This window comes from Buteo buteo, chromosome 11, assembly GCF_964188355.1.
Source record: "Buteo buteo chromosome 11, bButBut1.hap1.1, whole genome shotgun sequence".
In the NCBI taxonomy this organism is placed as follows: domain Eukaryota; kingdom Metazoa; phylum Chordata; class Aves; order Accipitriformes; family Accipitridae; genus Buteo; species Buteo buteo.
The window spans coordinates 38,933,890-38,952,167 of NC_134181.1; the positions used below are offsets into that span (position 1 = coordinate 38,933,890).

The window sequence follows — 18,278 nt, forward strand, 5'->3', positions numbered from 1 at the left end:
CCATTCAAAAGAATGTATAATAATACAGCAATTACAGGAAATCTATCCTGATTTCTGATCCTACTAAAGTTGCGATGATACTCATCAGCATCGCATGCAATTACTTGTCACATTTTAAAAACTAGTTTTCCTTGTAAATTGAGACTGAAAGGTATTAATGAAGTGCAGTCAACTGAAAAAATCTTTTAATGACTAGAAAAGGGTTTTCACTCTTGGGAAACACTGGCTTCCCACTGTTTCACCTGGGGTCCCCAGAACTCTGGATAAGAGAAATAGGAACAAAGAAAATAGTAACGTGAAAAAAGCAAATTCCTCTGAAATACGCCGGGCAGCGAGTTTCTGGAAAGGCAGCGTCCGCTCACCTTGGCGGGAAACTCCTCAATGACCGTCTCCAGATCGTGGCACCGCTGAACGAAGGGTTTGTTTACGCAATCTGCCTTCAAAGTGGCCTGTGACAAACCATAAGGGAAATCAGATCACCGCTGCCAGAATGGACGGTGCTTATCACGGCCGTGACGTAAAAAACCCCCAAACTACGCCGCTCCTCCGGCACGGCGTTCCTGTTGACACGGCTGAGGTTCCCGCTGACCGACTCAGCTCGCACAGGTACGCAACAAAGCCGACGGCGAACCAGAAACCCCGCGAGCCCAAACCGGAACGGGACGACCCGCTGCGGGCACGGCCCGCTGTGGGTACGGCCCGCCGTGGGCACGGCCCGCCGTGGGCACGGCCCGCCGGGCTCGCTGGGCCGCCTCCCCGGTGAGCCCCCGCCGCTCCCCACCCACCAGCAGGAAACTGGGCTGCTGCAGGTGCGGGCCGGCCATGCCCCCCCCTCTCCCCGCCACCGGCGGAGCCGCCCGTTTCCGGGGCCGCGCTGCAGGAAGAGGAGCGGAAGCGGCCGGTAACGCTTCCCTCACCGCCGCCTCCCGCGCTGGGCGCCGGCGCAGCCTTTCTGCGTCACCGCTCTCGCCCGGCGCGCCGTGGTGACGCCATGCCCCCCCCCCCCCGCGGCCGCGGCGCCTGGCGGAGGGGCGCGTGCCGCTGTTGCCATGGTGATGGCGCGGCGCTGGGCGCCCTCCAAGATGGCCGCCCTGAGGGGGGGCGGCCCTTCCCCGGCCTGCGGGGCTTCAGCCCCTTCCCGAGAATCCTTTGGGGGGGCTCCGGGGTGCTCTGGAGGGTTTTTTTAGGGGGGGACGTGTCTGACAATAGGGACCGCGGTCAGGCAAGCACACAGCAGCCCGGGGTTTGGTGGCGGTGAAGGTGAAGCCATCACTTGTTCAGGTATTGGTGTTTGGAGAGAGAGCATTTTGTGAGCAAATTAAAAGCGGTGTGGACAAAGAGAGGCCTCACTGACAATACACGCTTCCTGACAATACATACTTCCTGACGGTATTCGCCCAAACTACGGGCGAATTTAAAAATGGTGTATTAGAAGAACGTCACAATACTGTGGAGGAAAAGTGGGATTTTTTTTTAAATAGAAGTGTGTTAAATGGCCAGAAAACTATGTCAGAAAATGAGGCAGCTATGCCGCAGGACTCTGTTAGAAATGAGACCTGCATGCATCAGCTGAGCTATAGGAAACAGTAATTACACAGTTCAGATTAAGAGAATTGATAAGGGAAGCTGAAGTCACCAGGAAAAACACTTGGTTATAGCCATAAGGGTAATCACTTCTCAGTGTATAAGGAGAGCGAAAGAAACCCTTGTGATGGTAATATCCCACTGGTAGATAGACAAAGTAAAATTAAAATTGCTGATAATGCGGAAGAGAGTTTGATGCATGCTTACGGCTCATATTTAGAAGGAAGCAAGATGATACGTTTAATTGCAAAGCCCCAGTAATTTGTGTGCAAGAAAAATAAATGGGCAGAAAAACTATCAGCTGCTTGTGTTTTTTAAAATTGGGAATTGGGGGGAAATTCCGTAAAACCAGAGGAATGCTCATGTTGTGCCAGTATCCAGAGAGAGATTTCCAGTCAGAGGTCCAGAAAAGTATAATTATTTTATAAAATACCAAAGACAGTTATATAGTTAACACCAGTAAACATAATTACAGAAAATAATCCTCCTCAGAGGAGTTTGGTTTTGTTCACGACAAGATTTACAGGTTTTGTCAGGAAAGACCAATGTGGGTAAAATGTAGATTTTCTTGATCGTTCTGACTGGTTTATGCGAGGAGGTGCAGGAAAAGTTGAGTGAAATGATCTGGTTTATGTTGTGTAGGAGGTCAAACAAAATGATGTGGCCTCATGCTCCACTGCTGTCATTAACATTGAAACAAAGCATAAAAAATTGTGTTAGAGAGAAAAACAGAGGAATTCCTTTTGTAACATCAGCTCTGACCCTGCAGGGTGACTTTATTAATCCAGTTTAATAGGATTATTTACCAATGTAAAATGATTCAATATTTACACAAATATTTACATAAATACATGATCAGAATTAAAAATGGTACATTATTTCTTAGTATTGACATGTGCTTCCACTCCAATCTGCTTTTCCCAAACTGGATCTCAAAACTGCTTTTTGATCTTGGCAGTGACTAAGAGGAGGGAAGGCAGCAGCTCCAGTGGCAGTAGAGCAATCCAGTTCCTGACTGCTGAAAAGTCAAATTAACAGCTTTTCAGACAATCCCATTTGGAATCCTGCCAGGCAATTAATTTGCTTATTCCTTTCCTTTTTTTATATTACATATGATTTTTTTTTTTTTTTAAACAAATGTCCAGTATTTTGAATATAGCAAGCTGGTAACAGATGACAGAAGAGTTCTTTGACATGTACAATAGCGTGATTGAATAGAACTGTTCGAGCTATATTTGCTGTGATGCATATGAGTATACGTGGCTTGGTTGGGATGCTGGCCATGTTTTAAAAGTGCATTTGCAGATGGACACTGTCTCTGGCTGAGTGAACACTTTTCCTTGAAGGGCCAGTCCCTCCTCCAGGTGGTGATAAAGAGCTATTTTAGCTCCAGAAAAAGCTGTTGGGACTTGATGGCAAAGCTTCTGCAATGTGTTTATTTAGCTATAAAAGTTATGGGTATGATTGCCAGAAGTTAAGGAAACAGTAGACCTGATGTATTTTCAGTGGATGATAGAATTGGAGAAAGAAAACAAGAAATAAATGATTGGGTGAATAAGTGGAAACAGAACAATGGAGGTGCTTGGTAGGGATGGCTCAGTGACACTTGGGCAAGTTAATAAAATAGCTGCATGGGAGAAATTTATCAAATTATTTTAAGAACTAGGGGAACTGCTGAGGACAACTGCAGAATGACAGTCTCTTTATAATTATAGGTCTGCTCTGGAGCCTACTGAAATCGATGTTATAGGTCCATTATCACTCTTACATATAGCATTTTCAAATGTACGTATCAGGATTGTATATGTATTTTTTTCCATTTTGCAGATGGAGAGACAGAGGCCCAGAAAAGTTATGTCACCTGCTGATATGCTACTTACCTATGTTTCTTTTTTCCCTTTCTCCCTTATTATAGCTGTCTTTAAGCCACAGCAACAAGAAGGGCTATTTTGTTTTGTTGGTATGTTTGTCCTGAGAGGAATTATTCCTGAGATAGTTTGAGGTTGAGCTTTTTTTCTGAAAGTATGAATTCCATTCAGTAATCTGCTTTGGTGCTTGCTTTGTGTTTTTATCATTCATTGTGCAAGAGGTTTCTGTTAGGCAAAGAAGTACACAGCTGAAGTGACCAACTTCAGCCATGCTAACACTTCTCCTAGCTAGCTTCAAAGGTAAGCCAGCATTTTGTCACCTTGGTGTAATCACTACTGCATTAGTTTCAATCAAACTCTACAGAGTTAATTAAATTAATACAATTGCCATGAAGCTGAATGACTCAGTAGAGCACAAGCAATTTGTGCATAGTAGAGTGAGCTAATATAACACTTAGTACCAGAAAATCCACTAGGAAAAGAGACTCTAAATCCTCTGGTGGCACCTTGCACCGTTACTGATGCTCCGGTTAAACATTTGGGATATGTAAGAAACCAGACTTTTGTGGTTCTGGTGCTCGCAATACTGTCTCAGGAGCTCATACAGCCTTCTTTTCTGAAAGCAGTACTAAACAAATTCAAATTTAATCATATGGGGCCCCCACTGCATTTTACAGACTTCAGTGGGAATTTCGGGTATAGAAGGAGAGTTACATCAATGCTTTAGTAAGTGGCTTATTCATTTTAAGATGAAGTAGTGTTTGTAGTGAAAGATGCCATCTTATATAAAGCCAACGGATGGATATCAGAGGGAGAAACAGACAAGCTTTTGGGAACTCTAGCTTCTCTTGAAGTCTGACTCAGATGCAGCAAATGACAAGTCCAAGCTGGGAACAAGTTACCATAACTTTAACCTGATTATGTTAATCAGTGAATCAGAGAAAAAGATAAAATAGAAGTAATCTAATTTAGAGAAACAGCATAGGTTTCTGATAAATTAGACAGACCTTGTTGCTTGTGCAGGATTAATTTAATCTCTTCTTGTAAGGACAGGTTAGAGTGTTGTAACAGCGAAGAACTCTGTCAAACGTTTTCTTTTGGCTGGAGAATTGTTTGGGTGTTGATATGTCAGGGATGGATGAAATGATCTGAAAACATATAGTCTGTTCAGCTGTGATGGGAGCAAAACCAGGCTACAGATTAATGAGAATTCAGCTGGAACAGAGCCTGGAGTTGTATAGGTGAGGAGAAAAGGAGAATTTTCAGAACTCTAATAATGTTTCTGGTCCAACTGAAGCAAATTCTCTTTCCAAAGCTGTTCAGCTCATGCAGACATCATGTCTGTCCCTAACATGCACAGACCTGCTAAGGCTGTAAGTCAAAGTTTCACACGGATAAAGATGAGACTTCCTTTTTAGTCTGAGGAAACATTAACCTTCTCATTGTATGTAACGACTTCTCTTCTGAATCAAACTTCAGAAGGCTCTCAGGATATGTTTAACAATTGCAGGGCAATGTATCCGCATGTCTGCCTACTTTTAGTATATAGCTTTTTGAGCAGTCTATTGTACATTCAATTTATTTAGCCGGGACAAAAATTTTAAATACTAAACATCTCTCTCAGGGTGAATAAATACATATCTAGGAGCAGGATCTTACAGAAAACTATAGATTCTCAAAGGATAGGACTTTCTGTGGATTCCTCTTTGGATTATAAAAATTCGTCCTTAAGAAATACAAAACTATTGCACTTGTGCACTGCAGATGCCAGGACACTCTCAGGCAGAAATGGAAGGCTTCATAGAAATGTTGCTGTAGCTTACCTCTTACGTTGCAGCTCTTCTATTAGATCAGATAGCATTTTCTTTGTCTTTTAACATAAAGTAAAACTTGCAGTAATTCTTGGTTTGAAAAGACCAACAAGCAGTGGACAGTGGTGCATTGGAATGGGTACCTGCTGAAATGTGTAATCTCTAGGGGTTGATGGAAAGCAACAGGACAGCTCTGCAGGGAAAAGTGTTCTTTGAAGACTTGCATCATATATGAGAGGGAGAGAAAAAAGACACGTTTTTTTTTACATATCAGTTAACTTCTATTGGGGTATATGCATTAATTTCTCCTAATGATTTCTGCAAATTTATTACATTTTTGCCTAGTTTCTGCTAACAGAGATTGCTTAACATGATGCATAACAGCATGGTATCACTAGTCTTGAGAGTACCTTAAGAATAGTCTGGTTGAATAAGCAGTGTATTTTGTGCCTTTTTATGTGTACTTTGAGTTTTGCAACTTTAGCAGTCCCATTTTGAAGATTTTCTTCTCCATATGAAGTGCTAGAAATTTGTTTTTAATTAAAACTGGTTTTCTTGCATAATCACATGAATCCGGGAGCTTGAGGCATAAGTAATCTCAACATTTCAAAACTTGGGATAAAATGTGAGTACTGGTGGCAGAGTGTATAAACATAATGCATTATGCAGGGAGCTAAAGCAACTCTTGGATCGAGTCTGAGGAATTTTGAATATGGTGAGCATTAATACTGAAAGTACTTTCTGAGTTTTGCTTGATATAAGGGTTGAGGTCTGGGATTTGGGCTTCGAGAAGTAAGGCAACACTTAATGTACCATTTTCTATTCTAGTTGCTGGTGATCCATATTCTGATTTTTAGTTTAGCAAGGTTAGCCTGGGGGGAAAGACACTTTGTTCCATTTGCAGTAAGCTTTTCCTGTTGATTTTGAAGGAAATGGCACCCCAGGCTGATAACTATGGTTTCATTTTGTTTCTAGATATTTCCTCCTATTTCTAAAGCAAGATCTTGATGCAGTAAGATAAGCATGAATTGCTCAGCATTGACTAACACTTGAAGCGTGCAGTTAGAGCTCTGCTTGCTATTTATACTTTGCCAAATTGACATGCCTATTTCTCAGTTCACCAGGTTTCTGCAAAATGCCATTCACGACAATGTCACCTTTTCTTATCTGAGTTGCAGTTCTATACTGAGGGCTAGACGTGGGCACTGCGAAGAAGGGGGATTGCCTTTGGCTCCACCTCCATCATACAACTGGATGTGCATACTGCATCATACAGCACTAAGGGAAGGAGTGGGCTTCCTATGAAATGCTCCTCTGACTGTGGATTTTGTTACAGAGCGCCAAATCAGCCTCGAAATTCTGTGTATTTCCAGCTGTAGAGTCTGGGCCTTCCAGAGAGAATCTCATGTATGTCAGGTAATCCCTTGACAGGACAAGGGGTAATGGCTTTAAACTAAAAGAGGGTAGATTTAGATTAGACTTAAGGAAGAAACTCTTCACCGTGAAGGTGGTGAGGCACTGAAACAGGTTGCCCAGAGAAGTTTTGGATGCCCCATCCCTGGAAGTGTCCAAGGCCAGGTTGGATGGGGCTTTGAGCAACCTGGTCTGGTGGAAGGTGTCCCTGCCCATGGCAGGGGGGTTAGAACTAGATGATCTATAGTTAAGTTTCCTTCCAACCCAAACCATTCTATGATTCTGATTGTTCTCACTTAGAACAAATGTCTCTTCGTGTTCCCACATATTTCCTAGTGTCTTCCATAACTGCATGATATTCAACAGTGTGGTGGAGAAGCATCTGTCCCTCAGCAGAGGAGACAGTGATATTCCTTGCTAGGCTGTGCTGGGTACCTACAAATGTGGTTGCTTTTTCTGTGTGCCTGAAAGGCAGCTTCTCTATCTGCAGGATTTGTTGTAGGTAAGTTTTCCCAGGGATACTATATAGCCATTACATGGCAAGATGTCCTTGGATTAGTTTAACATCCAGGTCCTTTTATAACCCCAGTACTCCAAAAAACCCTAAACAAGTAAATGCAGCTCTAAGGTGCTTAATAAAATGAAATATAATAAAGAATAAATGCCTTAGGAAGGGAGGCAGTTCAGAACCATAATATGGATAGAGTGAGCTGTAGCTGGTTGGGTTTGTGACTGATACAGTATTTCATGTTATTTTTATCCTTCCGGTTAAACCAGATACTGCTGTTCTTAAAGAGCAGTGAACCTATTTAATGATACCTTTAATAATCTCCTCTTTCCTTTTGAAAGCAGTATTTGGGAAGCAGAATGTCTCTCCCACTAATGGCTGTCTGCCAACTGGCTTTCATCTTTATCCTTTCTGGTTCTGCAGTCATTTACCCATGTGAAGCATTTGCTCTTAGAACATGCAGTTTTTAGCTCCTGGCAGTCAAGATGAGAGAAATCAATGTAAATTGCTGGGGTGAGTGACCAGGAGGTGACAGTCAAAAGCCTTGGATATTGGGTGCTTCAGCCTGACAAGCAAGATGAAGTATGCATGAAGGGGAAACTGCATAGAGCTCATGAAGGAGTATCAGTTACAGGACCTCAGAAAAGAATATAAAAAAGAGCAAATAAAGAAGATCCCCTGAGATAGAAAGGAATTACTTCTCGAGACTCATGGAAGAAGCTTCTGTGAATACTGGATGGGGCTCTGGGTCTGCAAAAAACAGTGGAAGAACATGCTGGGAGATCATTGTCTTCAAAACTATTTGCCTGTGGACCTTTTAAGATAAGGGCTAAGGAAACTAAGTATTCTCTGACAGAAGTTTAAGTAAAAGCATCTGCTATTGAGCAGCTTTAGGAAGGGAAGCCTTGAAATGGCTCCTGGAATTTGTTTGTGTGCACTGATCCACACCACTGTGATTTGGGACTAGGCTCCCTGATTTCTGAAGGAGAGATACTTTACTTTGACTCTGATTTGGTACTAGCAGATCTGAGTGCTCCAAGCCAGGTGAGCATTCATGAGGTCTTTTTAAGAAGGTGGTGATTCTATATTTTTTTGAAATTATGTGCAACATCCCTGAGGGGAACATTATACATCACACATCTTGGAATAAAATCATGGAAGTTGGCATTACTGCTGGTCAGTTGAAAGGATGTGTGGGAAAGATTATGAGCAGATTCTCTGCATCCCAAGACATCTTTCTACTAGAAGAATATAGATTTGGTTACTGCAAGACTTCCAGTGAAATATTGGGAGTATATGTATATTTGACCTAGAAATTAACATCTGTCATAGATAATTGCTTCATGTAAGGTTGAATATTGTCTTTGAGCTTGGCCTCTGAATCCCTCTGAGTTTGTGAGATGGATGCTGTTGGTTTTACTCTGTCTCCTCCTCTAGAAAATGCAGCCCTGCATTTCAGAACTTCTTCTGGTGTTGATTTACCTTTCAAAGCTTTACGCAGGTTTATTCTCCACCCTCTTTTCTTTATTTGACCTAACTGTCTGTGTGGGAGACCACAGATTTGCATGAAGTAGTTTGCAGAAATGGCCTGGACGTTTGTATTCGGTCAAATACACTTTTAAAGATAGTTTGGATTGATATGATCTTTAATTCCGTTTCAGAAGCTGACACTTTCTTGTTCCCTGAAAATGGAAGATGGATGTGTTTCTTTGCGGTACAAGAGAAATTACGTTTAGAAGCTGCTTTTCTAACAGTGGTCATGTAACACCATTTTGAATGCATCAGATTTCCCATTATCTGTTATTTGCCGCTTCAATTTTTAAATTTTTTTTTTTCTTGTTTCAAGTGCCCACACCTGTAAGCAAACTTGTCACAATAAAATTTCACAGTCATATGAGTCTGGTACTTGCATAATATTAGAATGGAATTAAGAGTTTCTGCTTTGGATGCAGAGCCAAGCATTCAAGAGCGTTTGAAACGCTGAGATGAGAGAAACTGTCTTGGAACGGGCTGTTCTTACCCTGAACCAGATTTCTTGGTGTACTTCCAGAAGTGCTGAACAAAACTGCGAAATGGGACCCAGAAGAAAAATTTGGGACCCAGCAGGACATAACCTGTTCTTCTATTGCTTTGCTCCCTGTGGCGTTAGAGCCAACCCAAAGCAAACTGTCTGCCAGGGGCACCAGGCTCATGCCTGCCACGTGTGAAAGCAAGACACAGAGTTAGCTGGAGCAGATAAATTACCAACCAACAATTCCTCTTATGCACTTTAAGTTCTCAGTTGTCAGATTTCCCAGGCTGAAGTTTATTTTGTACCATGAGACTGAATTTAAAACAAACCCTGTAGTTCTTCACTGAGTGTCAACCTGTAGGGAGGTTAGTGGAATCATTCCAGGTGCAGGATGGTATCTAAAGGCTTACAGGAATATTATAAAAATGAAACATCACATTGTTCTATTCTCCAAAATACTAAAACTTTATAAACTTGCATCTGAATATGAAATATTGAATAGTGAATGTCACAAAAGTTGCCTTTAAAATCATTCAAGTTTGGAGAATAAGTAAAATGTTTGCCTGAGGGGAAACAAATTTTTATTCCCACTTGGTGGGAAATGAATGTGATTTGTAGGATTACTGTTGGTTAAAATAAAATACAGTTTATTGCATAAAGATGAAGGGATTCAGACGAGTACTGTGTGCAGTGTTATTTCTGTTGTGCAGTATTAATATATGGCTGTTAGCTATCAAGAGCTCCTGTTCTAGGAAGCTCAGAGACAGAGTGAGAGTAGGAATTGTGTCTGGCTTGGGCTATCATTCAAGGAAGATAGAGTTGAGGTTGTGTGGGCAGGTACCTCATGTCTTCATATCCTGTTCTCATATCCTTCATATTCAGAAGTTTAGGGCTGAACAAGCCATAATAGAGGAGAAAAAGACGTTGGCAACCTTAGGTATCTAAGGTGATGTTAGCTTAAAGTTATTGAAATGCTGTTCCCCAAAGCTATGAGAGGACTTGTAGACAAAAAGGTCAGCTCGATTTCATCCTGCCAATATTTATGCTCTCTAGTTTGCATGGAAAAACAGCTGAACCAAATCTGCTTCCCCTGACTGCCTTACACCTTGTACCTTATCTGAACACCTCCAAGGGCATGTCAGCTTTCTGTGGACAAGGGATTCACACAGTGTTTAAGCATGTGCCTAAATTAAGTATGTAAGGAATCCCACAGAAGGCAGTAAGCATGTGTTTATATGCTTTGCTGGATTGCCACTAGTTATGTAGCTTTTCAGAGCCTCAGTTTCCCCTTTCTGTAATGAAAGCTTTCCTACTTCACAGAAGTGTAGTGATGAGAGACATTAAACACTGGAAGGTTGCTCTGGCACTCAGGTGACTGTATATCATAAACACCTTCAAAAGAGCTCTTCTAGACTTCTGTTTTTCTAAATAGACAATTTCCATCAACCTCCATGTCTTATTTACATAAATTCTTCTGCAGGTCATGAAACAGCAAGGCATACAGTATGCTTTGGGGAATCAAAAGTAAGGTAAGTCAATAAATGATCCTGAAATCAGTGCTATTTGTGAACTTCCTCATTTTCTTAGATAAAAGGACATTCTTGATGCATGATACCTTTGCTTTGTTTCACTTCTAGTTTTGGAAATAATAATAAAAGGAGCGAAAAGTTCACAGATACAGAAGACAAGACTCCTATGTAGGTAAAGACAATTTTTTTTTTATTGTCTGACTTTAAAAGTGTATTTGAAAATTGTTTCCTGTCTGGCTGTGGAACCATGGTATGTCTTTCTAAGACCTCTGCAGAGAGGAATATAGTGCCTTTTTGATATGCACACTGGATTTTAATCTTCAGCTCCTGTCTGTGTTAGCTTTTTGACTGTGGAAAGAGCTGTGTAAGTGTTGTCTTACAGGTGGAGTGAGGAAGAAGATTTCCTCCTTGGTTTTATTCTTAATTTTGCCACTGACTTGCTCTATAGCCATAAGTTAATAATTTGTATCTTTCTGTGGATAAATCACTTTTACCTTTCTCAGCTTCTGCTTTGCTAAGGGTAGATAGCAAGGTTTATGTGACTGTCCTGCGTACATTGAGGCAGACTGGGATTCTGCTGCTGGGTTGTTGTATTCTGCTGCCTTCAACTGAGATAGTCACTTGAGCACCAGACACTGCTGTAGCTTTGTACATATTTGAAGAACAGAGGACAGCATTTATTGTGCTTGGGTAGGAGAGACTTTGCTTTGTGCTCTTGCGCATGAGAGACAGAGGTAAGAGAAACAGGCTGATTTAAGAGGGAAGTAGAGACACACAGATGGGGAAGTCTGATGACGTGATTCAGTCCAGGTACCTAGATAGGTTTTGCGGCTAGAATTGTCTAGAAGAACATTAGGACTGAGATCAAGGAAATTGTTAGCTCCTGTTTGATGGATGCAGTGTCCAGGATAACTCGCTCTGTGCAATTCTTTGTACACAAAAAAGCATAACCAGAACAACCCAGAGGTTTCTGAGTGTTGGTCATCTGCAGGGGTTAAAAAATCAACACCATCAATGCCAGAAGAGCTATGGCTGGACCTAGAGCAGTACCAGTCATCTTCTCCAGACCTACCAGCTGTTCTGTGCAGCACAGGGACAGGATGATGTAATGTCAACAATGTTATTGAAGCAATGCTTAAGGAACAGCCTGGGGAAGATCCCTTAGCCCTCTTCCTGTAGGTGTCCTCATCTCCCAATCTACTAACTAAATTGAACATGAGTTTCTAAATGTACTGAGGTACTGATGGATCGTGCATAGATGTTTCTCATAATACAGCCCACCTGATTAGACAGAGTATTCACCAAAAGCATTACTAGAGAACAGCAGTAGCTCTGCCATTGGGGACTGTTGGGTCCATCCCCACCTAAACTTTATCAACTTTTGTGGTGTATCCCATTGCATAAGACTTGGTACAGGCACAGAGTTAGGGTTAGGAATCTAAGAAAGAGAAATCCTATATGTACAGTGAGAGAGGAGCGCTGAAAAGGGATTGCCAAAATAGTTGGAGGGCTGTTGGTAGGGTTCCCTCAACACTGTGTGACCTGGGGGTGTGGCTGAGGTCCTGGCTTAGAGCCCAGTCTAGGTTTAGAGTCACGACTAGAGCTCTGAGAATGAGAAATTCAAGCCATATAGTAAGAGTGGAGTTCAAAGGGGATACCAAAATAAAGCGAGGGCTTCTACTAGGGCTCTCCCCTGAGTGGTCCTTTGCCTGCGGGACTGGAGTGCCCTATGGTTAAGTGCCAGCCTAGGGGTAGGTGAGGGATGGGCCCAAGTGGCTCTTAGGCTGGGACACTGGGGTCATAGAATCATAGAACCGTTTAGGTTGGAAAAGACCTTTAAGATCGAGTCCAACCGTTAACATAGCACTGCCTTCTCAACCAGAGCTTTATACCCCTCTGGCTCCTTCTGAGCTGTATTTCCTGTGTAAGTGTGGATGGTGTGCATGCCAGCACCAGTCCGGTCATCACAGTACACTGGAAAGTGTAACCAGAACCAGAGGTATCTCAGTGCCCTGGCGGGGGATCCACCCAAGCTAAAAGGATTAGGGCTGTCACTGCTAGAGAGAAAAAGAACACGCCGTGACTATGTTCCCTAGCACGAGCAGGGTTAACACAATACAACCTCAACACCCACTCATTTTTCTTGGGACAGAGCTACTCTCCTATGTAAACAGAGATTAAGTAAGTTCATTGCATCCTTATAAAGGACCCTGCTATCAAATTGTGTTTAGAATTGCACAGAGGTCCAGGGAGAGGGCAGGGTTCCCATTTCACTAATGAACTGTTTTTGTTTTTTGGGTTTTTTTTAAAGTCTTCTCTATTTCCCAGAAATGTGTTCTGCTTTTCAACCTTTAGTATTCATATCTCATGTATCCAGCATGCCGAGAGATTCCAGCTCCATGCTTCTTTACTTCCTGTCTTTGATAGTTTAACCTCTAGGCATTCACATTGCTTCGCCACCATCCGCGAGCTGCAGTTTTGCGATTCCTTGCCTATGGCTAGCCATTTCATATTGTTCTCTGCTCTTCTCAGAGTATTTAGATTTGTCATTCCTGTTACTTCTAGTAAAAGGAAGTGACTAAACACCAAGGAACACAGAAGAGGTGACTCATTGTTTGACATCAGATTGGATGAATGTTGCTTCATATTGCTAGAGAGTGCAGAGCTGCTGGAGTGCTAGTTCTTCAGCATATGTAAAGCTGTGGTCATATGCATTTCTCCTTGTTAGGGAGTTCCTGGCAGTGTCTTGAAAAGCCAGCCCCCTGACAAGAATCCCTTTGCTTTGTCTACATTCTGGCTAGAGCAGAGTGAAGTCAGCCCTGAAGAAAATCAGAAATTCACTAGTTCTTTTAAATACTTCCATTTCTTTTAAATCGTTTTACTATTACTGACACCTTATGGCTGATCAGAGATGTCAAATTACAACCCCAAGAAAAACAAAACCTCTGTTCTCTTACAAGAACAATATTTGCAGGATGAGAATTCACGCTGCACTGTTGCAAATGAATAGGCATCAGCTTGGAGCAAGGAGGAGACTGAGGGCTAGTTCCAACTTTTGACTTTGTCATTGAGGATACTACTGTGACAGTGGTTTTAAAAATGTAGATACTGTCCTCTGCAGCAAGTAGTCACTGTTAATCCTCACTTTGCTGTATCACGGAAGAATCACCAATGGAACTGCTTGGACTCAAAAGCAAGTTTCGTCTTTAATATCATTTGGAAGCTGGCTATTACGGATAGTAGCTCTTAGCTGTAGTCTGACCTAAATGTTGTTCTCTGTTGGAAATGATTTCCAGTCCATTGTGCTTTCAGTGAGACAGATATGTTGTCACTGCTTCTGTTGTGATTGTCAGTTCAGCACTTAACACCTTTAATCTCAGTTGACTTCAAGTGTCAACATAAATATAACTGGGATAGGAATTTGCTTTTGAGTTTCTAGTGGGTCATGGGAAATGAAGTTTATCATTTGTAAGCTGTGATTTGAGATGTTTCTCTGTTTATGTTCAACTCTTCTGTCATGGCATATTTGCATTTATCAGGAGATCCCATTTAACTGGCCAAACATCCATGAAGCGTGAGCTAAACATTGTCTGTAGGTGCAGGGTTATGGTTGAACAGATAAAGCCTGTGGTTTTGGATAAGAGTAAGTGGTTACTCAAATCTCCCTTTTTCTTTCTTGTTGTAAGTCCCCTTTTATTTCATATTCCAGGACTCCTGCCTCGCTGTGACTGTACTTCAATTTGTTTTTCAGAAAAGCCCCGAAAAGTTGGCTTGGTTGCCTAAAGGGTCCTTCACAGGACAGGCAGCTCTTTCAGTCTCAGAAGGCTTCTTTCTCTCTGATTGTTCATTTAGAGTAACATTCCCAAAACCTTTATTCCAGGTCCTTGCATGGGCTCCTCCCTGGGACTTCAGGGATCAAGATGCTGCAGACAAGACCCTGTTAAAGGGAGATGATTAGCAGTGGGTTTCAGTAGAAGTATTAGTGCTGCCTGCTTTGAGAGCAGCTCTTTCCCAGTAACCTTATTGCCCTGGACTCACAGGAGGTGCAGCAGTAGGTGACAGTCCTGACAGCACAGAGTCCTCTCAAATGGCAAAGAGACAGTGTTTCTTTCAGGTCGAATACAGCTACTTTGACAACTCCTGTTTTTCTAGAGACTCGCCACTGTTATTCCACTGCTGGAATAACAGCAGTCTAGGTGCCCTAGGCTGAAGAGCCTGAAGGGATGCAGCAGAGTGAAGATGTGGACTGCTTCTTGATAAATCCAGGCATACCCAGGAATGTTCACAGGCACTGGAACGCGACCGTTGGTGCTGACAAACTTGCCAGCACATTCCTAATCGTGAGTTTGGCCTGTTCCAACCAGCAATTTCCTCAAACAGCTCCTGGGTGTGGGTTGGAAGTTAGGGAAGTCAAGGAGCTATTCTCAAAAGGCAGATTGCTGCAGCCATCCAGTTTCAGGACAAACCAATTTACTAGCATGGACACGGCTGCTCTCTACCAGCTGACTTCTGTGTGCCCAGTTAATGTCCCAGTATAGAAGTTGTCATAGAGCCCAGAACGAACCAAGTCTCAGCTCACATTCAAGCAGGGCTTGATGCTGATGGTGTGATAGTCACTGGATCTTTTAAGTGGATCTTTTAACTCACACTTTTTCCTCATCTCCAGATCTAGAAGCTGGTCTTCTAATTGGACCTAGAGGAACCACAAGAATGCGTTTGAGGCTTGCAAAAGGAGGCATTTGAAATACAATTTTGCGGATACTAAGGCAATATTTAATTGTTAGGGATAGTTCATTGTTGGGTAATACTTAACCTGCTTTGTTGTCGTGCTAAGGCTTTGGGAATTGTAACAGCATTAAAAAGCAGATAAAACCCAGGCAGTTTCCTTAATTTTCAAATAAACAATAAGTTTGTATGTAATCAGTGTTTTGCATTTAGGGGAAAAATCACTACACATTTATTGCTATGCTCTTCCTGCTGTACTCTTCCCTGGGCATCCACCGCCAGCAGCTGTCAGAGGCAGGATACTGAGCTATGGGCTCTCAGTTTGACCCACCGGTCTGTTTTTGTGTTCTTACATAAAGATAGTCGACATCTAAGCCTATTGTATAGAAAGGGTGGAAACTGAATGGAAGCAAATGAGACACATATTCTTCAGATGAAACAGTATATATGACAATGAAACCAGGACAGGGCCACACTAAATGTCTTTGCATTTTTTAAGTTTTAAGTTTTCCAACTATAAGCACTTTTGCTTTTACTGCATTTATATTTTCAAAATGGCTGTTTATTTGGCCTTGAATAAACAAGTCTCCAAAACACTGTGTTGGGCAATCTTGGCTGCTAACTTGTGTGTGATGTATGTGTTTATGTGTCTGTCTGTTCAGTCTGACTGAATTTCAGTGTCAGGCAAGGAAATATAAAACGTGTAGTCTGCAGAGAGTCTGGGCTTGGCAGGCTTCTGGAGTCCAGCACAGATCTGCCCTTGACTCTGCAGCAAGGTTCAGACCCTGAGGAATAAGCAGAAGAGGGGAAGTCCAACTTGGCTCCAAGACTGAGAAGTGGCACCTTTTTGGCACTTGACATGAAAATAGAGGCTGACATCCAGGAACTGAGTATCACTTGCCTCTTCTTAGTCACCCCAGGTTGTGGGGAGTGGGAATAGGCAAAGGAAGGAAAGAAAAGTGCTGATTGCCTTTTGGCAGGAGCAAAGGGCCTGCTGAGAGTTGAGTCCAGAAGTGTTTCTTTTGGACTTGGGGTACTCCTTGGTGATGGCTACCTGGCTTTGAAGGAGTAAGTTTCCTTATTCCAGGAGGTGATAGATGCTGGGCAGAGCTGTTGAAAGAAAAGAAATGCCCCAGTGACAGAGGCTTTACCATGTCAGGAGGGAGTTACCAGGGAGAGAGTGGCCCCAGGCACCAACTGACCAAGAAAGAAAAGAGATGAAGTTTTAATAATAAGGCACTGCCCATGCTTTTAGGCAACCCAGAGGATCTCTGTAACCAATTATGGATTCCACATGGCTTGGGAATGGAATGGTTTGTGGCTATGCAGCACTCAAGAGGCTGCACCAGGGATTGCCAGCTGGGAAGGATGCATGTACATGATGTGGATCTCAGGAAAGCAAGCAGCATGGAGGAGGATAGATGCTGTCTATGTGATGGGAACACCTGCAGTCACCTGATGGGAAAGCTGTGCATCTCAGCCCTCTGTAATTCATACTGGGGCCTGAAGTGACAGAAAGGTTGGTCGCTACTGGAGTACAGCATCCAAAACACTCTGCCTGAACAAAGTACTAAAAGTGGAAGTATTGAGAAAGCTGCTGGTGCAGACAGGAAAGGCAAAGAGGGCCAGAAAGGAAGCCATGATGCAATTAGCCCCATGGCTGTGGCACCTGGAGTTGGGTTTTGGTTTCTTGATTTCAAGAGAGGATGATGTGTGAGAAGTCCATTCCCTTTTTGTTTCAGCACCATTCTGGCTGCTAGCATGAAGCTCTAGAGATGCACATTGAGATCTTGTTTTTGTGCTCCAAAAGCTTTCAAATTAATTTAATTTTCATTAAAATAGGACACCCTGACCAGTCACTGCTGGAAGTCCGTCATTCTGTAACAGTCAAACCCCAGATGTTTCTTCTGTGTGCATTATGTACTTAGTGTCCTTTCTACACTGACCCTGGTGCACCATGTAGAAACTAGTTTGTCTTTGTTAAATGCTGCTGCTTCCATCTGTCCTTTGATATAGAGCCCAGTAGCTCTGCTTTTTATGAACAAAAAAAACCCCACCAAAAAAACAAAGAACATCTCAAGGTTTTCTTGAGTAAACTTTTTTCCTCATGCCACTACCTTTCTTTTGATGACTCCTGTGAAAGTCTATGCATTACTAGCTTAGGGTTTGAATCCAAAGAAGGCTGGTGGTGAATAAAGCAGAAGTAAATTGAAGCAAAGAGATGAAACGTACTGTGGTGGTACAGCTCCTGCCACATGATTTGGAGAGGGACTATGTCCCTGTTGGGAACTTTGATTTCTTTACCCAGCAGCAGCCTCACTCAGGACTGCGTTTTTTAATGTTTGCTGTTGCACTGTCCCACTTCCCAAGAGGTCTCTCACAGGATTTGCAGGAGGTGGCAGGCACCAAGCTGTATTATTTTACCGCTCTAATTATTTCTGTTTTCTGTATCTCTGCTTTTTTCCATTTGTATTACCTGTAGTTAACAGGTGTATAGGTCTTGCTCTTTCTAAAAGAATACTCAATACAGTCAGCTCAGATATTTTTGGGCATGTTCCAACATTGTTTTGGCAATCCTGTAGTACTATGCATAGCATCCCATACAGCATTCCCCAGCCTAAGTGCTGGTCCAAGTAGCCAATCCAGATTTTGGATATAAAAAAAGGGAGGAAAAAAAGACTTGCTTATGAAAATTGTAACTGTCTAGAATATATGGCTGACAATAACTTACTTGCATTTTTCCAATTTGATAAGCTGAAAATGTCTTACTCCAATATGGCAAGAACCTAACCAGCTGTTGTGCAAAGAAAGGTCTTAAAATTAAATCTA

At 42.4% G+C, this 18,278-nt stretch overlaps 1 protein-coding gene and 1 long non-coding RNA gene across 3 annotated transcripts in view; one reads left to right on the forward strand and one right to left on the reverse strand.

Annotated features, from left to right (window-relative positions):
• SMPD4 (sphingomyelin phosphodiesterase 4) overlaps positions 1 to 936 on the reverse strand; it is an 18,473-nt gene extending 17,537 nt beyond the window's left edge. For both annotated transcript variants that reach the window (XM_075041648.1, XM_075041646.1), the window contains exons 1-2: positions 786 to 936; positions 363 to 449 (exon numbers count right to left, since the gene is read on the reverse strand). In XM_075041648.1, the coding sequence (XP_074897749.1) occupies positions 363 to 449; positions 786 to 824 (126 nt within the window). In that variant the 5' untranslated portion in view covers positions 825 to 936. The remainder of the gene's footprint in view (positions 1 to 362; positions 450 to 785) is intronic.
• On the forward strand, positions 368 to 10,892 carry LOC142037341 (uncharacterized). The gene is made up of 3 exons (XR_012652350.1): positions 368 to 606; positions 10,676 to 10,724; positions 10,833 to 10,892. It is a non-coding gene; the product is annotated as an uncharacterized LOC142037341 (long non-coding RNA).
• Positions 10,893 to 18,278: the final 7,386 nt, after the last annotated feature.